General features: G+C 39.5%; 1 protein-coding gene across 1 annotated transcript in view; it reads left to right on the forward strand.

Annotated features, from left to right (window-relative positions):
- The window catches only part of Hem (Nck associated protein 1 Hem), a 318,021-nt gene that overhangs the window by 251,376 nt on the left and 40,250 nt on the right, over positions 1-26,395 (forward strand). The window contains exon 19 of the mRNA XM_067140394.2: positions 25,026-25,186. Within this exon, the coding sequence (XP_066996495.1) occupies positions 25,026-25,186 (161 nt within the window). The remainder of the gene's footprint in view (positions 1-25,025; positions 25,187-26,395) is intronic.

Raw genomic sequence — 26,395 nt, forward strand, 5'->3', positions numbered from 1 at the left:
GAGATAAAGTAAAATAATTGAACATACCATATTATAAATATATTTGATAAGAGAAGGGAACATATTAAGTTATATAAAAACGTTGCAAGGTTTGATTATTTTAGCAGGCAGAACCATGTCCTTCCACACTTCCCTTCCCTGCGAACTTACACTCTCTGCTTCGCAACAAATTGCTTTGTAAGCGAAAACAAAAAACCCCATGGCACTACAGCCCTTGAAGGGCCTTGGCCTACCAAGCGACCGCTGCTCAGCCCGAAGGCCTGCAGATTACGGGGTGCCGTGTGGTCAGCACGACGAATCCTCTCGGCCGTTATTCTTGGCTTTCTAGACCGGGGCCGATATCTCACCGTCAGATAGTTTCTCAATTCTAATCACGTAGGCTGAGTGGACCTCGAACCAGGTCCAGGTTAAAATCCCAGTCCTGGCCGGGAATCGAACCCGGGGCCTCCGTGTAAGAGGCAGGCACGCTACCCCTACACCACGGGGCCGGCTTTGTAAACGATGCCGGCTCGATTTTTAAAGCGTTCCAGCCACCCGCTCGACGCGGTAAAAGGTACCCTTAATTTGCATGAGGCTTTCTCCTGCACAATAGTCCCACTGAAAGGTATGTTTAAACTTTGCTGCTGTTTGAACCATATTAGCAGAACTTGTTCTATTTCATCGTACTTTTCAGATTTAACTTCCTTACAATTTGCTGAAGTATTCCCTGCAGAAGCAGAGATCTCTTCTTTCTTCGCTATAATATCGTTCAAAGTAGACGGCGGCATCCCCAGCTCCTTTGCCAAAGCAACACGAGAAAGTGTAGATGACGCCACTTTCCTTATAATCTCCACTTTGTCTTTTATTGTTAGTGCCTTTCGCTTGATCTCTTTCCTCTGAGTTGCGCTCATTTTCACTTTAAAAAAAAAGCTTGTACGTTGATATTACAAGTAACTTCACCTACTCCTATTCATACTAATTACGACGCTACACTATGCTTGGCAATCCGTAGCTTAGGCTTACAAGAAGCAAAGACAAGACGTGTACTAGTTTGTTAGCATGTGCTTTCTATCTTCCTCACACCCCTGACACCTGCTTCAAGGATAACGGCAGCAAATGGGAAATCTAGCAACTTACTCTTAAGAGATTCTTAGAACCTAGGCCTAAATCGCCCCTGCATTCCTACTGGTTGTCACGGCAACGGGCGTAGTTTCTGGCTGTTTCACAAGTACCGCATGGCCAAGCCAGTATTGAGTTTATTTTCCCGCTTCAATCCTCTTCATGCTATAGGTAATGAAGAAAAGAAACACAGGTTCGAAGTTGGTAGAAATTAGTGCATGGAAATGTATCCGGGATATTACGTGGGAGAGATAAAGGTGCAGTAGCAACGCTAGCACATCTAAACTTAAACAGTTTCTTTCCCCGCGAGAATTTTATTTGATGTCTCCTCATCCTTGTGCTACGTTCTAATAATGCGATGTAATAATTACGAGTGACACGATAATACAATGTTTAGCTCGTATAAAGGTAAAATTAAAAATAACTTTCAATTTTATGCCAACACGTGGTATTGCAGTGCCTATGTGTGCCTCCCTCAACACCCAGTTGGCTATCAACATTCGTTCAACTTCGTAAACGATCGGGATCTTTCGGTCGGCTGTTTGGCGGCATGTGTATCAGCTGGCTGCTGGCAAATCGGCTGTTTCCTACATAGAGTCGCGAAGTTGTTTTTATTCACCTCACTAGTAATAGACACGGAAAATCTTATCAGTTTAGTTCAAAAACGTAATTTCCTCTACGGCAAGGCCCACAAGTATTATTGTAACAACGTAAAACAGAATGCCTGGAAGGAAATAAGCAAGGGAATGAAAAATCAGACAGGTTAGAATATTCAGTTTTGTGGTAGGTTAACAGTAATGTTGTGGGCAAATGCACTTTACGGTTTTTAATTAATGTTTAGGCCACCTCGATTAATGACTTCACCCTGTCGCGGCCCGCAAATTACTGCATTAAAGTTTTATCAAATCATTCATTGCGTACTTTGTTTCTTACGTAGAATCCCGTTCGATTTTATTCCGCTAGATGGAACGGTGGAGTGGAAATTTTGACTGATGGGTTCGGTTCGATTCGATTCCACAAGTCGAGAGTGATCATCTGCTGTCCGTGTTGTCATAGCGTGACGTCATATGGCCGTGGCAGGCCCGCACATGTTCCGTGACACCAGACACACACCGCGAGCGCGCGCACGGTCTAACACAGGGTGCAACTTGCGTGGAGACTGGAGGGTTCTAACCACGGGCTGCTTTGAGCGGACGTTTTCTATCTCAAGGGGCTCTAAAATCTGAACTGTTTAAGCGGGAAATATATTTATAACAGAACACTTTAAACGGGAAAAATATACATATGTCTTAATGCAACTGATCAAGGGACCAAGAATATCACACTTCTTAGGCGGGAAAACTTCTTATGCGGGAACTTCTTAACCGAGTTTCACTGTAATTTTAATGAATTGAGAAAAACACACATATAAATTATATATAAAAATGTGCCATAAAAATTTTACACTAAAAGAAAAATATATGCTGGATTCAGAACTGATGATTCAATGTCTGTCTGTCGTTACAGAATTGCATTTTGCATCTTATAACCCTATAACACTTAAGGGTCGTCCCTCTTATAATCACTTAACACATAATATAAAGGCACATTCGCAATTACATATTACGTCTGTGTCATGAATTCATATTTTGTAAATTCATAGTTCATTGTGTCATGATATTATGTGATCAAGGCATTGAACAAATTATAAGCAGCACACCTCCGAAGCATTTGAAAGTCATATCATAACATTAGCCTATTAACTCTACTTGAATATTATTTACAATCATCAAATTATCGCACATGCTTGTTTCGCCGGGATATGTATACACTGTTTAATAAGACAAGTTCAATACAACGTTGTTTCCTGTGGAACAACACATTGACAACAACACCAGTACACTAAACACTATGTACAACAAGAATAATGATATTCATCTGGAATATAAACAAATAGAACAATACATTTCACAGATACAAAAGCATATGGAAGGTATGATCCCTCCGTGATCAGTGACAATGATGGTGGTCGTCATTGTTGAGTGGGATCGAACGCGCACTCCTCTGACAATCTGGTGCATGTCCTGAAATATCGATACTATCACGACGATGGTAATCTGTTATTTGCGTGTGAATGTTATGTCATGATCAGTCAGAAACAAATAGCTCGCAAACGTTCCAGGTAGTGGTGAGACTAAGTCCACCAGTTGCTCCCTTTCAGACATGGAGCTATAAATCCTTCACCGCTCTCCCATCTGGAGTACCTTCACTTGTCCTCCCCTGAATACAACGGCCATTCCATGCTGCTCTTATTATTATTTTCACGGAAGAATGTCTCTCTTCCATCAATAGCCTCATTATTAAATCTGGCTTTATTTAGCCTCATTACAATATGGATTTATTCAGCCTCATTACCATTATCATTGGTGCTGAATAACACCTTGCACTTAACATAAATTCACTTGGGAGACTCACATTTCCATTTCGCTTCAGCATACCAGACTTTAACATGCAAGCTGATCACTGCTCAAATCCCGACATCTCAGACACGCACATTCACAGAAGAACCTATCCTTCGGGACATTTAAAATTGGAATATAACACTCGTGATCAAAATATGACATATTTTCACCCGTTGTCTTATTTCCCGCATCTTGATCAGTAGCCTTAAAATTATAATATGGGGGAATCTCCTACCTTACGTGTGAAGCATAAAAATAATTTAAGAACATTCTGATGATTCATAACAACACGTAACTTGTTGATAACCGAGAACATTTAAATTAACACTATTCACTCTCATTACAATACTTCACACAAGAATCAATACTAGGACCTTATACCGTATTTCACGGCATAATCGTCGCCACCGCGTAATCGTCGCATCCTTTATTTTCAATACAAAAATCGGACTTTAAACCTTTAATTACATAATCGTCGCACGTCCAAATTTTGTTCACTAATCTGGTTAAAAGGTAAATGGAACTGCAACGTAAGTTGCACATGAATGCGCAATTTAAATACGTGTATGGTTTATGGGCAATTTGGCAACACAGTCACATTTGCGACATGTTGCACAACGTATAAATAAATAATACCGGTATATGTACGACGCATGGCTTACCGGTAGACTATCGGCAGTTTGACAACGTGGTCGTGAGACAGTGTACTATTTATTCACCACCTACATATTATGCTTACCGGTAGGCTATCGGCAGTTTGACAACGTGGTCGCGAGACAGTGTACTATTTATTCACCACCTACATATTATGAGTTCCCATTTGAAATGCGTAAGGCTGTAAGTTATCGCTTATCGGCAGCGTCGCCAGGAAATACCGGCTAGGTAGGTTGAATGGACCTCGAACCAGCCCTCAGATACAGGTAAAATTCCCTGACCCGGCCGTGAATTGAACCCGAGGCCTCCGTGTAAGAGGCAAGCACGCTACCCCTACACCATGGGGCCGGCTCCTGTGTTATTGCGCATGAAGTGAAATCCAAGACGATAACGCAGATTTCCACGGAATTATTTACGATGTCTCAGTTGTCATCGCTAGACTCTTATCTTACTACTACGTCATAAGTGTCCGGGCATGGGATGAAAACTTTTATCCAAGCAGTCAAGATAATTATTATCCAATGCTATTAAAGTTTTATTTTATAAACTCGTCAGTAATTTAATGTAAAATCATCAATAACTGGGAAGAAATATTAACCTAATTACCATATGTTTAAAAGAAATTGAAAAAAATGAATGAATGTTTGTTACTGACGTCTCGGAATACAGTCAACTACACAGTAGATCTACACCGCGCTAGCTAGAGCTCCGGTTTGCGAGCTTTGCGCAAGCGCAGTAGTGTGTCGCAACCAACGAGCTAAACTGATAAATTGTTGCATGCTTCCTTGCTGCCTAACAGTATTGGCTGCTCTGGAATGGGCAGATCACAGATGCATTTATTTGTTTCAGATTTACGTGATTACTGTAGACATGTGTGCGTGAGAATTTAAGTTTTTAATTTGTGTTTTGGGTGTTTGCAGACATAATTTGTTTTAATAGTGAACAATTACGGAAAGTCATTTATATCGCAAAACATTAACGTGTGAAGCATTTATAAGCGATTATGGGTAAATATAGAAACTATTCAGCGGGCTTCAAGCTAAGCGTAATTGCCTTCGCTGAACAGCACGGGAACAGAGCTGCAGAAAGAAAATTTTCTGTGAGTGAAAAGTTGGTGCGTGACTGGCGGAAAGTAAAAAAACAAGCTAAAAAGCACAAACCCTTCTAGACGCGCGTTTAGAGGTCCTAAAACAGGGAAGTTTCCTATAATTGACGAAGAAGTGTTTAGGTACGTCAGTGAAATACGTAACAATGGCTGCAGTGTATCATATGAAATGTTACAAATTAAGGGACAGGAGGTAGCGCGGAAACACAACATACCGGTAACTCAGTTTAAGGCGACTCGTGGGTGGATTAAGGGGTTCATGCGACGACACAATCTGTCAGTACGAAGGAGAACAACACTAAGCCAAAAGTTGCCTGCTGATTACAAGGACAAGATTGTAAATTTTCACCGATTTGTCATACATTTGCGCAAGGAAACTTCGTACTTGCTTTCTCAAATCGGTAATGCCGATCGGACTCCAATCTTTTTTGATGTGCCTCGCAACAGCACTATTGCGCTAACAGGATCACGGAGTGTATTAATGAAAACCAGTGGTAGTGAGAAGTTGCGATGCACGGCAATGCTAGCCATTACAGCTGACGGGAGAAAGTTGCCGCCTTACATCATTTTCAAGAGGAAAACGATACCTAAGAATATACAGTTTCCCCGTGGAATTCATGTACGAGTGCAACCAAAGGGTTGGATGGACGTAGAACTCATGCTGGACTGGGTTAAAACTGTGTGGAATAGAAGACCTGGTGCACTACTAAAACAACCAGCTCTGCTTGTTTTAGATAGTTTCCGAGGTCACCTCGTGAACGAAGTGAAGGAAATTCTCACTACAAATAAGACACGACAGATAGTCATTCCTGGTGGCCTATCATCTGCTTTGCAGCCACTAAACGTATGTGTTAATAAACCCTTTAAAGACCACTTACGTCGATTTTACAACGAGTGGATGATGAGCGGCGATCAGCAATTGACGCCCGCCGGAAATATCAGGCGTCCACCCTTGGACTTGTTATGCTCGTGGGTGAAGAAGAGTTGGGATCTTATACCACCTGAACTAGTCTCCAAGAGCTTCAAAAGGACTGGGATTTCGAATGCACTAGACGGTTCCGAAGATGACGCAGTGTGGCAGGGAGATGAAGAATCTGATACTGGTATTAACAGAGGCGAGGACGGCGCATCAGATAGCGAAACCTGCGATAGCGACACCGAAGATTTGGAATAAATTGCGTACCGGTAAGTCCGCATTTCACAACAAAGCGATAATTTTTTGCAAGTGTAATATTTTAACTTTAATACTCAAATTAATGACAAATTAACTTAATACGTTCATTTTTATTTTCAGGTTGGAAAAACGTTCGCCGAATTGTTGCGAAAAATTATGAATTTTGTTTTAGACTATTTTAATTATTTTGATGTATAAACGCGAGTATTACGTGCATCTTAAATTTGTATCAAATACAATTTAGTTATAAATACATTTTTTGAGTAATACAAATACTGGTATTAAATATTCATCGTATAATGGTCGCACCCTACAATCTTTTTCGAAAATTTTGGTATAAAAAGTGCGACGATTATGCCGTGAAATACGGTAATTACGTCATGCATTGAATTTCTCAGGGTCAATAAAATACTGGTTTCCAAACCAGAGAAGAAAAGTTCCCTATAATAATAAACTAGGAAACTACAATCCCTTTGAAATAGTTTGTGACTACTACTCATATTCTAATTTGCATGCAAATTTTATTTTATTTACAGTTAGGGATATGACTTTCAAGCTTAAAATTTTGAAGTGTACTTATCGATTCAGCATTGTGACCAATCTTCCTTAGGCAAGTACATCCATAGAAGTTTAAGCTGCCATCACGATGTCTTCAGTAGTGCAGAATCCTGGGTTCGTCTCCTTCACGTTCGCGTTCATGCTGTCCGGGTCTTCACCCGGCTTTGCCAGAGCTCGTAGTTCTCTGATGCACTGGGATGAGACAGAGGCAAACAGCTTGTAGATTCTTCCAGGATCGACGATCTCACTTGTTCACATATGAAAATGAGGAAATAACTTTGTTACAGCTACGTTAATTATATGTCACGTGCTACAACCCAATGTGATTAGAATCACTTATTGACTCAATTGTGCTAATCCAGTAACAATATTGTTCTGTAGCTCATTACTTAATCTTCCCATTAGCATATACAGTTAATAACACTCAGCTAGATATTGAAGCATCACGTATACATCTGCACTGTCTCTGGATACACAAAGTTTACCTAATACAACACTCTACATGTTAACGATCTTATGCTTACCTAATTCATGGAACTTCTGCGCGTACGACATGTTACTCGCTGTGTTTTTATGTGTTCAGCAGATGCTACCCATTTATTATGATTATTATTATCACAAGTAAGCCAGTATTTCTTTTTTCATCTACTGGGCGAGTTGGCCATATGGTTAGGGGTGCACAGCTATGAGCTTGCATCCGGGAGATAGTGGGTTCAAGCCCCACTGTCGGCAGCCCTGAAGATTTTTTTCCGTGGTTTTCCATTTTCACACCAGGCAAATGCTGGGGCTGTACCTTAATTAAGGCCACGGCCGCTTCCTTCCCACTCCTAACCCTTTTCTATTCCATCGTCGCCATAAAACCTATCTGATCGGTGCGATATGAAACATTAGCAATTTCTTTTATCATGTTCACTTCCCGACTTTATTGTCGTGACGTTATATGTGTTTCTACGGCACTTCAGTTTCTCTGATTGACCATACATTAGTTATGTCTTGTACACAATTACCTGTGCATAGATAAACGTCATCGAGTTGCCACGCAGTTCACTGTACGCGAATAACACCTGCTTTACTAACTTGTGTGGATTTTACATATGATACTGTATTTCACAATAAATGACTAATTCACAACTCTTAGTGCTTGAATAATTAATTTACTCAGGCCGGAAATCAACGCCTTGTCTCACAAATCACCGTGTACAAATACTTGTACCGCGCAGCACGATGAACACACTGCATTACTACCGCACTGAATAAAACTGTATATAAAACTTAACAAAGACTAAAGGATTGAAAGTCCAAATAACTGCATGACTAAATGCAAAACTGAATGTAAGACTGAGTATCTGGCTCTCAGAGCGATTTCTTTTATACAAGAAGAAGGCTTGGGCTGGTAGAAAGGGAAAACCACACCTCCATCTCACACATTGGTCCGCTAATACATGTCTCTCGATGTTGGTTGAGGTGTCAGTGATAGCTCCAATATTCTACATTCCACTGATCGAATCTCATCCTGATCGGATCGTAGGTTTAATCAGAAACTTCAAAGCGTCATCTGATATTTTTCTGTAAATGAAATCACTCCTTGGGGAATTCTGGCTTTGGCTCGCACGGTCTGACCCTTGACATCTGTTAGTAATTTGCCGCACCCTTATGCACTGTGTAATTGGCGATAGGCTAATTAAGTAGAACACATCTTGATGTCATAATTAAACATAATATTTCCTGGTTCCGATGAGTTCTTACTCATAAATATTTGTTGTGTTTTTCAGAATCTCTGTTGTTAACTCTTTCCGGTCTAACTGCGAGCATAGCCCGCAGCGGCCGAAATTACGTTCAGGCCGCGCTGCGGGCATAGCCCGTAGTGAGGTTTGACAATTCGCTGAAAATCGAGAACGAGCTATGCACGCATTCTGGTAGTTACATCGTGTTTCTTCATGTATTAGTTACGAGAGTATTTAAGCAGATGGCAGTATTATATGTCTAAGTCAGAGAATTTACGATATTTTCGATCAACATGCGTCAATAGATGTCACTCAGTGAGCTCTATGACATGGCTTCTCGCGGCAAACATGTGCTTGACGAAAGTGATATTTTTTATATTTTATGATATATGATAAGTTTATGCGCAAATGAACATATTATTGACATATAAATTCGAAACAACTTCTTACATTTCAATATGATTGGAGTTCGTTAAACGGCCTAGCGCATGTTCCCGCGTATTTCAAATTTACGTGAATACGTAGGATTGTCTACATATTAGTAAAGTTATCTGTTTAGAAGACTGTATTTTCTCTTTCTCGGAAGTCTTCTGTGGTAAATGGAACAATATTTTTAAATTTGAGTAACTTTTGACAAAATGTATCAATTAAAATAAAATTTTATAAGAGCTCCCATTTTGATTATTGTAATTATTACTATTATTATTAAAAATAATATTTTTTATTTTTTATTTTAAAAAATAATAATATTACCGAGCTCTATAGCTGCAGTCGCTTAAGTGCGGCCAGTATCCAGTATTCGGGAGATAGTAGGTTCGAACCCCACTGTCGACAGCCCTGAAAATGGTTTTCAGTGGTTTCCCTTTTTCACACCAGGCAAATGCTGGGGCTGTACCTTAATTAAGGCCACGGCCGCTTCCTTCCCACTCCTAGCCCTTTCCTGTCCCATCGTCGCCGTAAGACCTATCTGTGTCGGTGCGACGTGTAAAACAACTAGCAAAAAAAAAAAATTATATCGTACTCATTATTGTTGTTTTGTAATTGCAATGCACATTTTTTATTAGCAAAATAGGGTAAATATAACAGTATTTCAGAAAACTGTATTTGCTTAGCTATCTGTCAGACCTTTTTTCCATTCGCAAAACATGGTATAATATATAAACAATTTTAAAATCTCAAGTGATAGTTGACATAATACAAACAGCGTTTTCCGAAACTAGATGCTCAAACAAGCATAAAGAAAAAAGAATCATGCAAATATCTCTCACAGGTACAAAGATATAATGTTTTAAACATCCTTAAAAATGCCCAGTCCAGAACGTTTGTTAGGGATATTAAGGCCCAGACTGGAATGGGTCCCTCACGGAAATTTTACTTCAGGTATTGTTTTTCATTTTAGAAGATCCTAAGTTGCAAGCTTTCTGCAATCACCTGTTACAGCAAGCATTGTAGTACATAGTAGTTTTTCCCTTCCAGTAGTGCATACTATAAAACACTATGTCCCTTTCTTATCAGTCGTTCGACTTTGTGGCATATGGAAACTGATTGGCGTCTGACCTGCGGTTCCTTCACATTGCGCTTCTCAATGACAAAGCGATGAAAATCAATTGCTTTTTGGCTGAAATGATTAGGCATTTGCTTTTTGGCTGAAATGATTAGGCATTTTTTGGCATAATGTTTTTCTTAATCGAAGAGAAAGTCCATTTCTCTCCATAAAATAAACCATCCAGCCTCAACCAACCATGAAATCCAAGTCACTGATTCCACATTCAGCATCCATTTCCCATCCTTTAAAATACAGCATTTCGTGAGAAACGGCATATTCAATGTTGCGTAACAAAATCTTGTATTTAAGCAGATCATCCTCTTTTTTCGGAAATTTGTCGCTTTTTCATCCGCAAAATGCTTTGTGAGACTTGTTGGTTGCTTCTCTGTTACTGTGGTAATGCACGTTGCATTTGAACACTGAATAATTGAGGCCTGCTGTCCTATGCCCGTATGTTTCATCGTAACTGAACACCGCGAGGTTATATGATGCAATTTTACTCAATTTCTTGCTCACTGTGCACTAACAAACAGTTCTGAGATCACAGGAAATGCATGTCCCGTACCTGAAACACTCATAAAATACATTTGTACCAGACTGGAATGGCGCGTCACTACTGTCGGATTTTTTATTATGGACACTCGAGTTTAGGCTTTAATTACAAATGAACCAATAGGCCTACTGAAATTCGAGTTATACCAATATTTTCCTTGTTTAATTCTACATTAGCGTATATAAGACGCATTGTTTTCGACGTTCATTAAATATTTTTTATTTGTGGTTGTAATAAATATTGCCCGGGTTTTTGGCTTCTTCTCTAGGAACCGCTCACTTAGGAATATGTACAAGGAAAACGACTTGTCTGATTCTAATGAAATTTTTATATGTTATAACCACATGTATTTGTAGTGTAATACTCAAGTTACAATTTTTTTCAATGACCCTGAAAAAAGTTCTTATCATTTTTCTAAAGCAACTCTTTCTCAGCCCAGGATAAAGGTACAGCAGCAAACTTGGGCTTATTTTGAAGCACTCAGTCATGGTTATCAGAAACTGCTACAACTGTAACCGTACAGTGTGGTACCGAATTTATGAAGAGTAATATTGAAGGGAGGTTTTGTCCACGCCGTACCGTGCGATTAACAGCACGCCGGGTGGTGAAATTGGGCGCAGTGTTGCCACGTTCAGTAGTATTCACACGCGCAACGAACACAGCTTTTCGTTTACTTTCATTAGTTTACTTTCAACTTTTAATTTTATTTCCTCTTATAAATTCCACTTCCCATCACCTTTTCTCATAAGGGCTTTGGACCTTCAACGGCAGGTTTAAAAATGGTTAACTTCCTAATTTAGAAATATCACACTGTACAATTTTTACAAGTTATTTGTATTATTATTTACATATATTTACGGTATTTAATTCTATCAATTTTCTTCGTCTGAAAAATCACTGCGTTCCGAAGAATCGGTGCTGCTGTCATTCATGTTGATTATGACTGACTCGAAATAAGGGATATTTACAGACAGTCCATCTTTTTCCCAGTAGTGGTCTTCAATTTTCTTAGCGTGTTTAATACATTGTTTCCAGTGTTCAGGGGTCACGGTACGTAAGGCTTCTCGGCATAAAGCGTAAATTGCTTTCATACCTCTACCATTTTCTAATGTGTTAGCCATATTTGTTTTTGCTTTTTTCCCTTTTACGTAAGCCCAAATGAGCTCGATTGGATTAAGCTCGCAATGGGCCACTGGTAACCAAATAATCTGTACATCTGGTCGAAGTCGTTGAGGCAGTTGTTCCAGCTTCTTTACCGGCATTTGAAACTAAGGCCTGGCAAGGACAATCAGCTCTGATTTAATTAATTTGTTATAATCGTCAACTCCAGGTGGTAGTGAAATATTCTTTGACGTTATCCAATGTATAATTTCACGTTTCAGTCATGACATATTCGGGTTTTAAGATGAAGGATCGGCCCTCGTATGATATGGAGCTTGATCTATAACGACAGCCGAACTTTGAGGCAATAAACTCAGGACTTTCATGAACCATTCTTCATAATGAGTCGAGTTCATCTCATTCTGGTAATCACCACTACTTTTCTTGCCAATAAAACAAAGTTCTGCACCGTCAAGAAAGCGTTCTTCACTTCCGATGTGTAAAATTATGACCTGGATGACGTATTTCCATCATTCTCCTTTGAAGCGGCTCCTACTCTCTTCACTGACGACAGCGATAATCCAAGAAAATCTGCCACCTTCTGGTACACAAGGAACCTCTTGTCCCCTACTTTTTCCTCCTCATATTGAAATAAAAAAATAGCACTCAAAATCATTGCGAACCGGGTGAGTTGGCCATGCGGTTACGAACGCGCAGCTGTGAGCTCGCATCCCGGAGATAGTGGGTTCGAACCCCACTGAGGGCAGCCCTGAAGATGGTTTTCCGTGGTTTCCCATTTTCACACCAGGCAAATGCTGGGGCTGTACCTTAATTAAGGCCACGGCCGCTTCCTTCCCGTTCATCGGCTTTCCCTCTCCCATCGTCGCCATAAGACCTATCTATGCCAGTGCGACATAAAGCAAATAACAGAAAAAAAATCATTGCAAGTTCACCCTCTGATAACGGCGGCCTCGGAGGCATCTTGAAGTGACGTGGTCAACATGCAGAACATAGGAAAACTGAAAATAACTTCCGGACAAACGAAGGTCATGGGCATTCCATTTCACAACTGCCCGGGGCGAGTGTACTGTGTTCGTTGCGCGCGTGATTGCTACTGAACGCGGCAACACTGCGCCCAATTTCACCACCCGGCGTGCTGTTAATCGCACGGTACGGCGTGGACAAAACCTCCCTTCAATATTACTCTTCATAAATTCGGTACCACACTGTACGGTTACAGTTGTTGTAGTTTCTGATAACCATGACTGCATGCTTCAAAATGAGCCCAAGTTTGCTGCTGTACCTTTATCCTGGGCTGAGAAAGAGTTGCTTTAGAAAAATGATAAGAACCTTTTTCAGGGTCGTTGAAAAACATTGTAACTTGAGTATTACACTAAAAATACACGTGGTTATAACATATAAAAATTTCATTAGAATCAGACAAGTCGTTTTCCTTGTACATATTCCTAAGTGAGCGGTTCCTAGAGATGAAGCCAAAAACCCGGGCAATATTTGTTACAACCACAAATAAAAAATATTTAATGAACGTCGAAAACAATGCGTCTTATATACGCTAATGTAGAATTAAACAAGGAAAATATTGGTATAACTCGAACTTCCATAGGCCTATTGATTCGTTTGTAATTAAAGCCTAAACTCGAGTGTCCATAATAAAAAATCTGACAGTAGTCATTTCTGTGCTGATTCTTTCACTGAACTAATGCAGTAGTATTTCCTACTGGCTGATAACAGCACGTTGCCCAGTATTTGGAATGCCTGGTTTTGCAGTAGGAAGGCTGCTACTTGAGTGGTTGACATCGTTATTTCGAAATGCATTCGGAGCGGCGTGATGGATGTTCGAAGAAGTGGGTGCGTCAAATATGTGAACATTTCTTTTTCTCCACTTTGGACCCAAAAATATTGGGATGCATAAATTATGCAAGAGTGGTAATTATGCGAGAAAATACGGTATCTTGACTGTATTGGCACCAGTCCTAATAGTTCATTTCAAATTACGGATCTTTTTGTGTATCTGGAGGCATATAATTTTTCTTTTATCAGTCCAGAGTCTTATCCAACTCTTTAAATTAACTACATCTAAATATTCCATACCACTAAATGTATAGTTGCTATGAATATTATCTCTCAGATGTATAAAATTCTCACCTATCATAACATAGGCCTTTAGCTTAATGTTCATAACTAATACATTAGATTATTTCTGTCGAACCCCGTTGTCGGCAGCCCTGAAGATGGTTTTCCACGGTTTCCCATTTTCACACCAGGAAAATGCTGGGGCTGTACCTTAATTAAGGCCATGGCCGCTTCCTTCCCACTCCTATCCCTTTCCTGTCCTATCAACTGCGTCGGTGCGATGTAAAGCAACTTGTGAAAAGAATAATTCAGCCTTATTTGGGGGATGGTAACATAGTGTACAGTATTACTGAGTGAACATTTTGAATGGAAACACAAACAAGCTGGTCATGGTAGATCTTTGAAGTGCTGTCTACGATCATTTATTTTGAAACTGTACTTTGAAGGTATTTGAAACAGTCTCGAACCTCTACATAGATATGGATCATCTTTGGATATTTTTATGCCTTTCTGCATTCATTGTTCAAGAATCTGTAAATGAACTAAGGCTTCCATAATTATCTATTTGCAGCTAGCACTGTGGCCACTTCTGGTTCTACAGCTCTTATTTGGAATCTCTAAATACTGAGTCTAACCATCATCTTCTGCCTCTACTTCGTTCATGTAGTTCATGACTCCACCATAACTGGCTTTTCATCAAGGCGACTGTGGTTTGAATCCTTCCCAATAAAAATGTGGAATTGTCGTGTAGACTTCAACGTATTTGTTCATTTGTTCTTTTATCTCTTTATTGCTTACCACCTCATAGCATTGGTGTTACCTGTTTTTGCCAGGACTCATTCTGTATGCTTTCATGTATGTTCCCTCCAGAAAGTGCATAAGTATCTCTAATCTACTCGACTTTTAATTCATGTACAGTAAGGCTCATCCAGATGTAGCACTTGCTCATTGTTAATGCAGTTCCCTCCTACATAACTTCGTTGATGACAACTGTAAACTCAGTGTCAGCTTTGGTACAACTTGATTAGATTTCTCTCTCTCTCTCTCTCTCTCTCTCTCTCTCTCTCTCTGCATTGATGTCCTGTTAGATTGCACATCACCGAGCTCGATAGCTGCAGTCACTTAAGTGCGGCCAGTATCCAGTAATCGGGAGATAGTGGGTTCGAACCCCACTGTCGGCAGACCTGAAGATGGTTTTCCGTGGTTTCCCATTTTCACACCAGGCAAATGCTGGGGCTGTACCTTAATTAAGGCCACGGCCGCTTCCTTCCCATTCCTAGGCCTTTCCTATCACATCGTCGCCATAAGACATATCTGTGTCGGTGCGACGTAAAGCATATAGCAAAGCAAAAAGATTGCACATCCTGGGTGCTTAAGCTAGTGATGTCATAACTGGCTTTTCATCATGGTGACTGGTTTGAATCCCTTTCAATAAAAATGTAGAATTTTTGAAATGAAAAGTGAAGTCCCCTGTGTTTTGGATTCGATGAGGAACTGAAGATCGCTTGGCTACGATAATATCAATAGTCGTGTAAAACTACTACCCTGCTTCCTTACTGCAAAATATGAATCACAAAATGGTTTATATACTTGAGGTTGATATTTATCACCTGACTTTCAGGATTTTTATGTTTAATCCGAAGCAACATCTGTGGCTAATTGGTTAGCGTCCTGGACTTCGGTTCAAGAGTCCCAGGTTTGATTCCTGGCCAAGTTGCGGATATATATTTTCATTGGTTAATTTCTCTGGCTTTTGGTGTGTGTGTGTGTGTGTGTGTGTGCGTGTGTGTGTGTGTGTGCACGCACGCGCTGTTTCTTCGTTATATTTCATCCTAGGTAGGCCTTATCCTTACTGATGTGCTGGTCGCTCATGGGCTTAGACTCGAAAGACCTGCACCTGGCGTCTCTGGAGGCCGTTCGCAGTTATTGTTACATTATAATGTTGGAAACATTGATTTTCATATCACACTGACAGCATTTCTTTTCATGTTCCAAGATGTTGGGTTGTAAGTTATTGAAAGTGAAAATGAAAACCTACAACCAGTTTTCCAGTCAGTGACCGGGTCAGGGATGGAATGAATGAAGCCCTCCATCTTATGGCGAGGATGGGAATTGTGCTGGCTGCTGAGGCCTGTCGCACTCCGGTGGGTCAATGATTAATGACTGACAGATGAAATGAAATGATAGTTGAGAGTGTTTTGGAATGAAAAATGACAGGGAACACCGGAGTACCTGGAGAAAAACCTGTCCCGCCTCCGCTTTGTCCAGCACAAATCTCACATGGAGTGACCAGGATTTGAACCACGGAACCCAGCGGTGAGAGAACAATGCGCTGCTGCCTGAGCCACGGAGGCTCTTGACACACTCTCTTATCATGGGCATTTGACATTTCCATCCAACTGAATTTGTCTATGCAATTTATGCCTTTCTGTAAATGATACACATAAACCTTGAAATAATCACAGTATAAGGGTGAGTGATTCAAGACATGACTTTCACCTGTAATTGTTTTGAATGAAGAGTTCATAGAGCTATTAACTCCCACTGCAGACTTATTATTAACATGAATGCCTTAGATAACATGCATAAACCTACCTTTGATACAATAATCCCTCATTATGGTATGTTTGTTTTTCTTTTTTTACACTCTTGTTGTATCTTCTCCAGATATACAATACTTAAGCAAGACTAACTGATTAGCTGATTACCTCACAGTTAGTTCCCTTAAGGTAACAGCAGATAACACCAGCCTGCAAAGATTTTCCGGCAAAAGTAATTATATGTGATATACGTTACATTTATTGTCCTTATGTAAAAAATAATACCAGTTGTTTCGTATCACGAACAGATTTATCATAAGTCCGTCTCATGTTTATGCTAATGGAGCTTCGTTGTTGTAAATTAGGTTTGGATTGGTTATGGAATGTAGGTATGGACATGTCTGAGAGAAAACCTTGCATGTGCTCTGTTTTGGAGGGGAGTAGGCAATCATACAGGAACACCGCAAGAACAATTAGAACAGCTGCAGTTCGCTTACGTGCAGACGAGGTCAAAACTCCAAGATAGCGTTTCTCCGTAGTCTGAGAGGAGAATCTGAGAACGTGTGTCACGCCTTTGTCTACAAGTTACAACGTGCGCTTGAAGTCGATTAAGTGAGTGAGTTAGTTTGTGTTAAAATGGCAAGTGGCAGTGATGTTTGGAGGCAAAAATGTGTGAACAATCCCAACTCTTTCTGTTATACGTATATGTGGCCAGTATACAATTAAAGGCCAGAAGCAAAATATTACACCATTTATAAAAAACCTGTACTTGGCATATTTTAACATGAAGTTAGGTGATCAGGACAAGAATTTCTCACCCCATATTTTGTGTAAAACGTGTGTAGAAAAACTGCGGCAGTGGTACAATGGGTTGTTGCTGTCAGTGCCATTCAGAACCCCAATGGCTTGGTGGGAACAAAGAAAACATTTTGACAAACGTTATTTTTGTGTATGTAAAGTGTCCGGGTTCAATACGAAAAACAAAAAGCACATTGTGTATTCCTGCCTTCCATCTGCCATAACCCCCGTACCACATGGACCCGATATTCCTGTCCCAAAATCACCAATACAGTTACCAGAGAGTGTGTCTTCATCATCTTCAAGTGCGTAGGATGGTGGTGGTGATACCTTTGTACCGGATGTTGAGGATAAAACTCCACGTCTTTATAATCAGTCTGACAAATGATTTGGTGCATGACCTAGGCCTCACTAAAGAAAAGAGTGAACTTCTAGGATCAAGATTAAAAGAGAGAATATTTTTACTTCTTGGGACAAATTCATATTGCTACAGAAATCAGGAGGAAGAATTCCGGCAGTTTTTTGTTCACGAAGACGAACTTGTGTTTTGCTGTGATATCCCTGGCTTGTTTCGTCGTCTTGGAACTATTTGCCAAGCAAAGGACTGGCATCTATTTATTGATACCAGTAAAAGAAGTCTCAGAGGTGTTCTTCCGTACAATGGAAATAAACTTGCTTCAGTGCCAGTCATCCATTCAACATCTCTTCGTGAAAACTATCACAATTTATCTATGATGTTACAGAAACTGAACCACAATGAATACGGATGGTTATTGTGATGTGATTTAAAAGTGTGCGGTATCATATTAGGGCAGCAAGGAGGATATACAAAGTTCCCCAGTTTTGTGTGTGAGTGGGTCTCTCGTGACAGGGATCGTCACTGGTTAATGTCTGAGTGGCCCAAGAGGAAACAGTTTGTGTCTGGAGGAAAAAACATTGTAAATTATCCATTAATTGATCCTCAAAGTGTGTTATTGCTCCCTTTACATATTAAATTGGGAATTATGAGCAGTATGTGAAGAGTTTGGATAGAGACAGTCCCTGCTTTCGGTACCTCTGTCAGAAATTTCGAGGACTGTCGGATGCCAAAATTAAGGAAGGTGTTTTTGACGGCCCCCAAATTCGGAAGCTTCAGTACAACGATGAACGAAACACAGCTTCAGGCATGGGAATCATTCAAGGATGTTTGTAGCAAATTCCTGGGTACTGTTAAAGATGTCAACTACCAACAGATTGTGGAAACCATGCTGCACAACTTCCAGAAATTGGGTTGCCGCATGAGCATCAAATTACATTTCCTGCACAGTCATCTGGATTATTTTCCTGCAAATTTAGGAGCATTCAGCGAGGAACATGGCAAGCGGTTCCATCAGTATCTAAAAGAAATGGAACAAAGGTATCAGGCGCAATGGGACGTCTCCATGATGTCAGATTACAGTTGGTGTCTAGTGCGAGATAATACTACTGAGGAATACAAACGCAAATAAACACAGCATTCATTCACATCAAAGTGCAGCAAACAACAGAATTTTTGTAGTGAGATTAATACATTCTAGCAATGAACATGTTACTTGTTTGTATATTCATTGCAATGTGATCATGTTCCATTAAAATTACATATATTTTATATTAAGTTGTTTTCTATCGATATTACAGTTATATGTCAAATTTGGATTTCAAATGGCAAAAAAAAAAAAAAAAAAAAAAAAAAAAATCTGAACGTGATAGGCAAAAAGAGTTTACATAATTGAAATCAGCACACCTAAATTAGGATAAATTACCTCTTCAACCTTTCACCGCAGATTTTTTTGTAGGCCGGTGTAGTCATAACGGTCTATATCTTTCATAGCATGTTTTAATTATTTGCTGCTTACTGAAAACCTGATTCGGCCCACCTATCTGTAAATTGGAACTGTACCCCTGCGTAGTTTCTCTGTCATTCCCACACAGGAGAAGGAAAGGAAAAAGGGTACGGCCCCAGGCCTGGTTAAAGATAGTGTATAGTTGGGGACAAAACATGACGACCTCGCCTCACACCACTACCCTCCAGCGGCAGCCCAGTGTCTATTAGGGGCTAATAGGATTTACTACGTCTGCCGTAGTCAGAGTTGCCAAATCGTCTACCTCATTAGCACCAAAGGAGCCAGAGCAGGAATAAAACCTTTTTATGGAATCTATTTGTCATTTTTATGTAAACTGAATTATTATTATTATTATTATTATTATTATTATTATTATTATTGTAGCTCAGGAATTTTGACATGAAAAAAATATTAATATTGCATTATGGCGATCTAAAGTAGGTTATGAGTTAATGAAGAGAGACCCCTGAATACTAAAACGCAAACTTAAACGATCCATAAAACTGGACCAGCTCAGTGATATGCGACGGGCTTGTAACCCGAAGTCGGAAGGTGCAGTGGGTTCAAATCCCACCGGTTGTTCTTGAAATTATTTCTGTAGTTTTCCATTTCACGCAAGTGCCGGAACATTATAAGGCTGAAATAGCCACATGAATAATAATAATATAATTTCCTGCTGTTGTTGTTCCTATTATCATATAATTGTTAACGGAATGAATGTTCAAATTACCCAATTTTATCCCACCAATAGGCTGCACAGTTTGTAATGTAAACCATTTTGAAAATTGAAAATGATAATATTGTATTAATATTGAATGAAGAGACAACTGAATTATTAACTATTCATAATTAGTATAATTATTGGCTCCTCCATGGTCCAGATGGTAGCTTCTGACAGTTAAGGGAAATCAATACACTTTAAGGTGTTAACTGCCACTTTAGGGTGTTATGCAAACCATCAAATGTTTCAAATAGGTAGGATTATTGTTATTTAGGTATTTACTTTCTTTTCATAAATATTTGTAAGAGGGAAAAAATACATTTAATTTGACGTGTGGGTCTGCAGAAAAAATTATTATTGTTATTATTATTATTATTATTATTATTATTATTGTTGTTGTTGTTGTTGTTGTTGTTGTTGTACCGGATGGTACACCTATATGCCGCACATTTGAATTTTCCACCTTAAATTACTTCTCTACCGGAGGAGCTCTGAACTTTAACAACTGAATGAATTCAACAGTTCCTCAGAAGATGCCACTGTGTGTATTTAGATTTGTTTTTGTTTTTTTGGTTGATCAAGAAGTGTGGACCTTCTCTGACAGATGTCTCTACTAAACAACTATGATCACGCACCCTGGTGCGAAGGGAAGGAACTTTTTGAAGAAATTTTGTATTCAAAAGTTTGTCTTTACTAAATTTTGTTCTTTCATTTTTTGGGTTGGCAATATTAATCTTTCTTTCCGCCAGTTTTGAATTCAGCCAATCCCGAATTTCTTTAATTAATTTTTCACCAATAATGTCTTTCTTCTTCGATGTTGATGTATAACTTTTAGCTACCCAATAAAGTTGAGTGGGTGTGTTTTAATTATTCATGAAACGTCTCAAAGCTTCCACGAGGGTTTAAAAACTGCTGATTTTCATGGCTCTTGGCCACTTGAACAACATCTAGCTCAGTGTGTGGATATGTAGCAGGGAGCGGGAAGCGCTTCTTTCTTCAGGCAGTCGTTCTTCATCAAGGTAATGGTCGTTTAACATCTTTATTTCTTGCTAGCTCAGCAGTTTAACCCTCGGGGCAGGTCCGAAACCTTTAATATGTAAACAATCCATTGAAACATGTAAAATCTTTCCGGTCTTTGTAAAATTTTCATATAACCTTAACTGTAAATCGGGGATAGAGAGTGCCTTATCCTCTCGAGCTCCCCTTCATCTTGAATTTGAGGTGACTACGTTTTTGTAACCGTTCTTCTATTCCTTCTAATGTGTTAAATTTATTCTGTATACGTGTCACCTCCATAGTATGGGAATAGCCCCTGCTTATCGGCCTAGCGCCACTTAGGTTGTAAAAGGCTTCATGTAGGAGTGCAAGTACACGCCTCCATTCATCTTGTTTCTTTTTTTTTTTGGGCCATTTAATTAATCTGTTCCTTTTCCACGAAGGCCCAGTAGAATGGGTACTAGATACCCCTGTTTTTGATAGGTGTGCCTTGAGGGCAGTTGATAGTAATATGGGTTGTTGCCTTTGATGGGCTTGAAAGATTGAGAGCGGTCAGCTCTTTCTGGTATTTTGAAAGGCGCCTCTAGGAGGCTTGATATTACTAGGCGGGAGCAAGTGCTCCATGTTATGAGGGGTTTTCTGCCCTTTGGTAATATGTTGGTTATGAGCTCAGAGCTCAGGAATTGTAAAAAAAAATTAAAAAAATTAGGGCTTGTGGCCCATATTGTTAAAGTCTATTTTAATCTCGGCTTTCTTGGTCTTGTACCTGATTTGGCTTGTTGTACTCGTTTTCAAATTCTATGTAAAAATTTGTTAAATTTTGTTGTCTGTTGAAAATATAACCTTTATTTAAATTTTAAATTCATCTTTCAGACTTGTAGTTAGACCCATTCCAGCCCGCACCTTCTTTCACCTCTGCTGATCCACCAAAATACGGTAACAATTATTATTATTATTATTAACAAATACATCGCAGTTGGAAACAGGTGGCAATGGTCACTTACATTAGTGTGATAATAAAGTAATACTCAAAAACACTTAAAAACTGTTCGACGACCGAGCTCGATAACTGCAGTCGCTTAAGTGCGGCCAGTATCCAGTATTCGGGAGATAGTAGGTTCGAACCCCACTGTCGGCAGCCCTGAAGATGGTTTTCTGTGGTTTCCCATTTTCACAGCATGCAAATGCTGGGGCTGTACCTTAATTAAGGCCACGGCCGCTTCCTTCCACTTCCTAGCCCTTCCCTGTCCCATCGTCGCCATAAGACCTATCCGAGTCGGTGCAACGTAAAAAAAAAAAAAAAAAAAAACTGTTCGACGAAGCAGGTCCCGAGTGAAATAGTCTATTTTATCAAATTTAAATTTCTGCTTCTGAACTTTCTTTTTAGTGGGGGTTACATAGGTAATGACATCCCTGTTTTTAACTGTTTTTTTTTTTTTCACCGTAGTAACAGATTCCTGTCGCTTCCGATGCTAAATTATTTAAAATTTTACCAGTTATACCACCACCATTTCCTAAAACACCTCGTAAGAAATTTTTAATGTTCCTCACCAAATGATGATTTGTTTTTGTAATGTAACACCTCTGCCAATCACATTTTCGTCACTTGTAGTTGGAGTTCTTGGTGTAGTAGTAGTAGAAGAAGAAGAAGAAGAAGAAGAAGAAGAAGAATTATAAATATTACAAATATCAGTTATTTCATATCTTACTGTTAATAATGCTCACTAGGTCACTGCACTGCTCTCGGCATGACGAAAGAGTCAAGCCTGAAGAGAGTGATTTGGCTACCTCTCCATACCAAGCAAGGATCACATGGAGCTCATTAACTCAGCAGGGTGGGATTTACAGCTGGCTTACAGCTCGCTTCCAAGAACTGAGTTCGTCATGTTTTGTCCCCAACTATACCTTTCAGATAATTAACACATTTATTACAGATGCAATTCCCCCGCTGGGTTTTCCTTTGGTATGTTATCATGCACAATTAATGTAAAAGATACATGTTTCAAAGTCAAGTCAGCCTCAGGCTGTAGAACAAGTACATAAAGGCTGGGCCTCATGCCCCAAAAATATAATATAGAATTACAATTACAATAAAAATATGAAAATGAGTTTCAACTCTTCAATGCTCCCTTCAGTTTTCAAGGCACCTCGTGCACACAATGACTCTAGTCGCTAACACGTACAGACTCACACCCTTGCTTATTTTCTCTATGAGTTCACAAATTTTCATGATTCTGAACATGGCAATACAAATCATACATTAAGGGTCTCAATAAGTCCTTAATACAGTGAGGTACATAAGGAAGCTGGCTCTAACCAGGCCTTACTCCCGATTTGCTTAAGGCAAGGCATAAGATAGTAGTTAAAGCATTAACATACAACGTAAACCCAAGGTCGCTAGATTGCGACTGAAGAAAGGGAGGTGAGTTAATAAACAACTCAGCTCACTGCCAATTTAACAGGCAATAAACAAGTTACACTCCAACATTTGAACCCAACTGACCACAAAGACGGCAGCAAATTTTGAAGTGCCAGGACGTGTTCTTTTACTTAAAGGGCACTGTAGTACAAACATCTCATTACCAAAAGTTCACAAATCGTAAAACGATATCCTCCCTTCGTTAACGCCCGCTGAAACTTCAATCTTTATTTAGTGAACTTCTTACCTCAAATACCATGGACAGTCAAGGGTTCGAAACCCGAACGGGACCAGCCCGCCGTCACTCCAAGGACAGAGCTGTTTGCCAGGCCGCTGGCTACAAGTCAAGTCCCTGACCTCGTCTGCAGCTCGACACAGCAGAGCGAGCAGCGGACGGGGAGGGAGGGAGGAGTAAAGCCAGCCCAGTTGGCTAGATACGAGGGGAAGGCACGTTGCCATAGAAACGAGGCGTGTAACATACAGAAGACAATTGCGCAGCAGAGGGGGGAAGGCAGAATATGATACATTTGAAACACGTCCAAAGAAAGTTATAAATAGACACACATACTAAGGATATAAATAAGAAATATTAAACCATAAAAGCCAAACATAGCAGATATAAAGCAGAATGTAAATCTTAAAGGGCGCTACCAGGTAGCCAAGACGTACCCCGAAAGAGGCGGGGGGCGGGGTGGAATTTGCGGAAAACGTGCGGCACAGGAACCGTACTGATTTTCATTTACCTTCTTTTCCATCACAGGTCACACCCTATTTCAGAATGTATATAGAAATTTTTACCAGGAATATTGATCAAAGAAGTATCTTGTCGATATTCACATTTTCATGTTTTCATGTTTGTAGATAGATGGGATTACGCCTTTCATCCAATGAGAAGGTATTCTTTTTCAAATCTCATGCTATGAAGCCATTTATCGTTACATTCCCCCTCCACTAAATTTTCTAATCTATTAACAAAATACTAAAAATGTGCAGATAACTAAAGGTGATAGATAAATCATCCCTGCCCTGCTTTTAACAATTGTAAAATATCATTAGTATATCTGTGATGGACTTTGAATTGTTTTCCCTTGAGTTCATTTCTCGTGTTTAGTAAACAGTAGATGGATGACTGAATTATATTCGGAGAAGTTCTGTGTGTGTGTGTGTGTGCGTGCGCGCGCGCGCGTGCGTGCGCGTGTGTGTTATATCACTATTGCGTATTTCTGTTTTGGTTGGTAGTATGGTTTGTTGTCTGAATATGAAGAGGGGAGTATTAGGATAAACACAAACAACCAGTCCCTGAACCAGAAGAATTAATCAGACACAATTAAAATCCCCATCCAGCCAGGAATTGAACCAGGGACTCTGAACTGAAGGTGTTAATGCTGACCATTCGGCAAAGGAGTCTGACTTCTGAACCATTTAGATATTGGTGTAATATTTGAAATTGTACCAGTTATATTCTTTGGACCAGAAAATATAGGCTTATTTTTCTCATTCTTGACAGAAAAATGTATATTTTTTTAATATCTAAAGAGGAGCGTGCTTTTATTTAAATGCTGATGTGTGTTGTCTAATACTCAGATTCATGTTACTTGCTCTATTTCTTAATTATGAACACAGCTACATTTTTCTTTGCAGATGTTGACAATGTACTTCAGAGGATGACCATTGTAGGAGTGATACTCAGTTTTCGGCAGCTGGCTCAGGGAGCCTTAGTGGATGTATTGGAAGAGAGAATTCCATTTCTGTTGAGTTCTATACTTGATTTTCGTCACCATATGCCCAGTGGTGATCCTATGGTAAATATTTAACACTTGGTGTGATTTGCAGTAGATGAAAATTGTTATGGAAATGAAACCTGCAAACAATCTTTGAAGCAGTCTTTAAATTTTAACTATTCCCTGGGAACGTAAAATTGATTGGGGGATTTTTAAAAATTTATCAAGTTGTCAATCGTTGGAAGTTGTGAATACATATTGTTCACCAATTCTAATTCTCTGAGTTCTATTTTCTAGAAATGTAGCTACACATTCAGTCACTCTTGCTTAGTCCACTTCTACTTGTTTTTACCAGTAGTCTCCCATGATCTATCCTATCAGACACCTTAGATAGGTCAATCACAATGCAATCAATTTGACCTGAATCTAAAATATCTGCTGTATCTTGGTGGAATCCTACAAGTGTTGAGCTTCAGTAGAATAACTTTTCCTAAACCCAAACTGCTCTCTATCGAACCAGTTATTAATTGCAAACATGTCTAATATAATCAGAAAGAATTCTTTCTCAATGTTTACATGCAGCACGTCAAAGTGATTGGCCTATAATTTTCAGCTTTTTTTTTAATCACGCTTTCCTTTATAGACAAGGACTATTGTAGCAACTCTCCATTCATTTGGTATAACTTCTTTGTGCAAACAGTAATCAAATAAGTACTTCAGATATGGTACTATATCCCAACCCACTGTCTTTAGTATATCGTCAGAAATCTTATAAATGACACATTCATAAGGAAGCTTCTGGAGTCAGAGCAGTGTGACAGTACAAATGTTATAGACTTTAGTATTCCTGACAATAACCGTAATATTTCTCTCAATAGATAGTGCAGTCATGATAAAACCCAGTTTTGGAACCTTTTAAGGGGATATCTGGAGTAAACATTTTCCCTGTTGAACCTGAAATTGTTGGTTGTGTAGAGAGACTTTTCCTTGGTGATTTACTGCAGTACATGGTGGATGAATCCGAAAGGTATCATTACCATAATATATAAAAGTATAAAGCATCTCCAAAGACCCTAAAATAGATGGGTATTTCAATGACCGTACTTAAAGAATTCTTAGGACTTGCCCTTATAATGGGACTTGGGTAATGATTACTGGACTAGAGATCTGCTGACTGAAACACCTATATTTTCCAAGATGATACGTTTTTTTTTTTTTTTGCTAGTTGTTTTACGTCGCACCGACACAGATAGGTCTTACGGCGACGATGGGACAGGAAAGGGCTAGGAG

Source organism: Anabrus simplex, chromosome 2 (genome assembly GCF_040414725.1).
Source record: "Anabrus simplex isolate iqAnaSimp1 chromosome 2, ASM4041472v1, whole genome shotgun sequence".
NCBI lineage: Eukaryota > Metazoa > Arthropoda > Insecta > Orthoptera > Tettigoniidae > Anabrus > Anabrus simplex.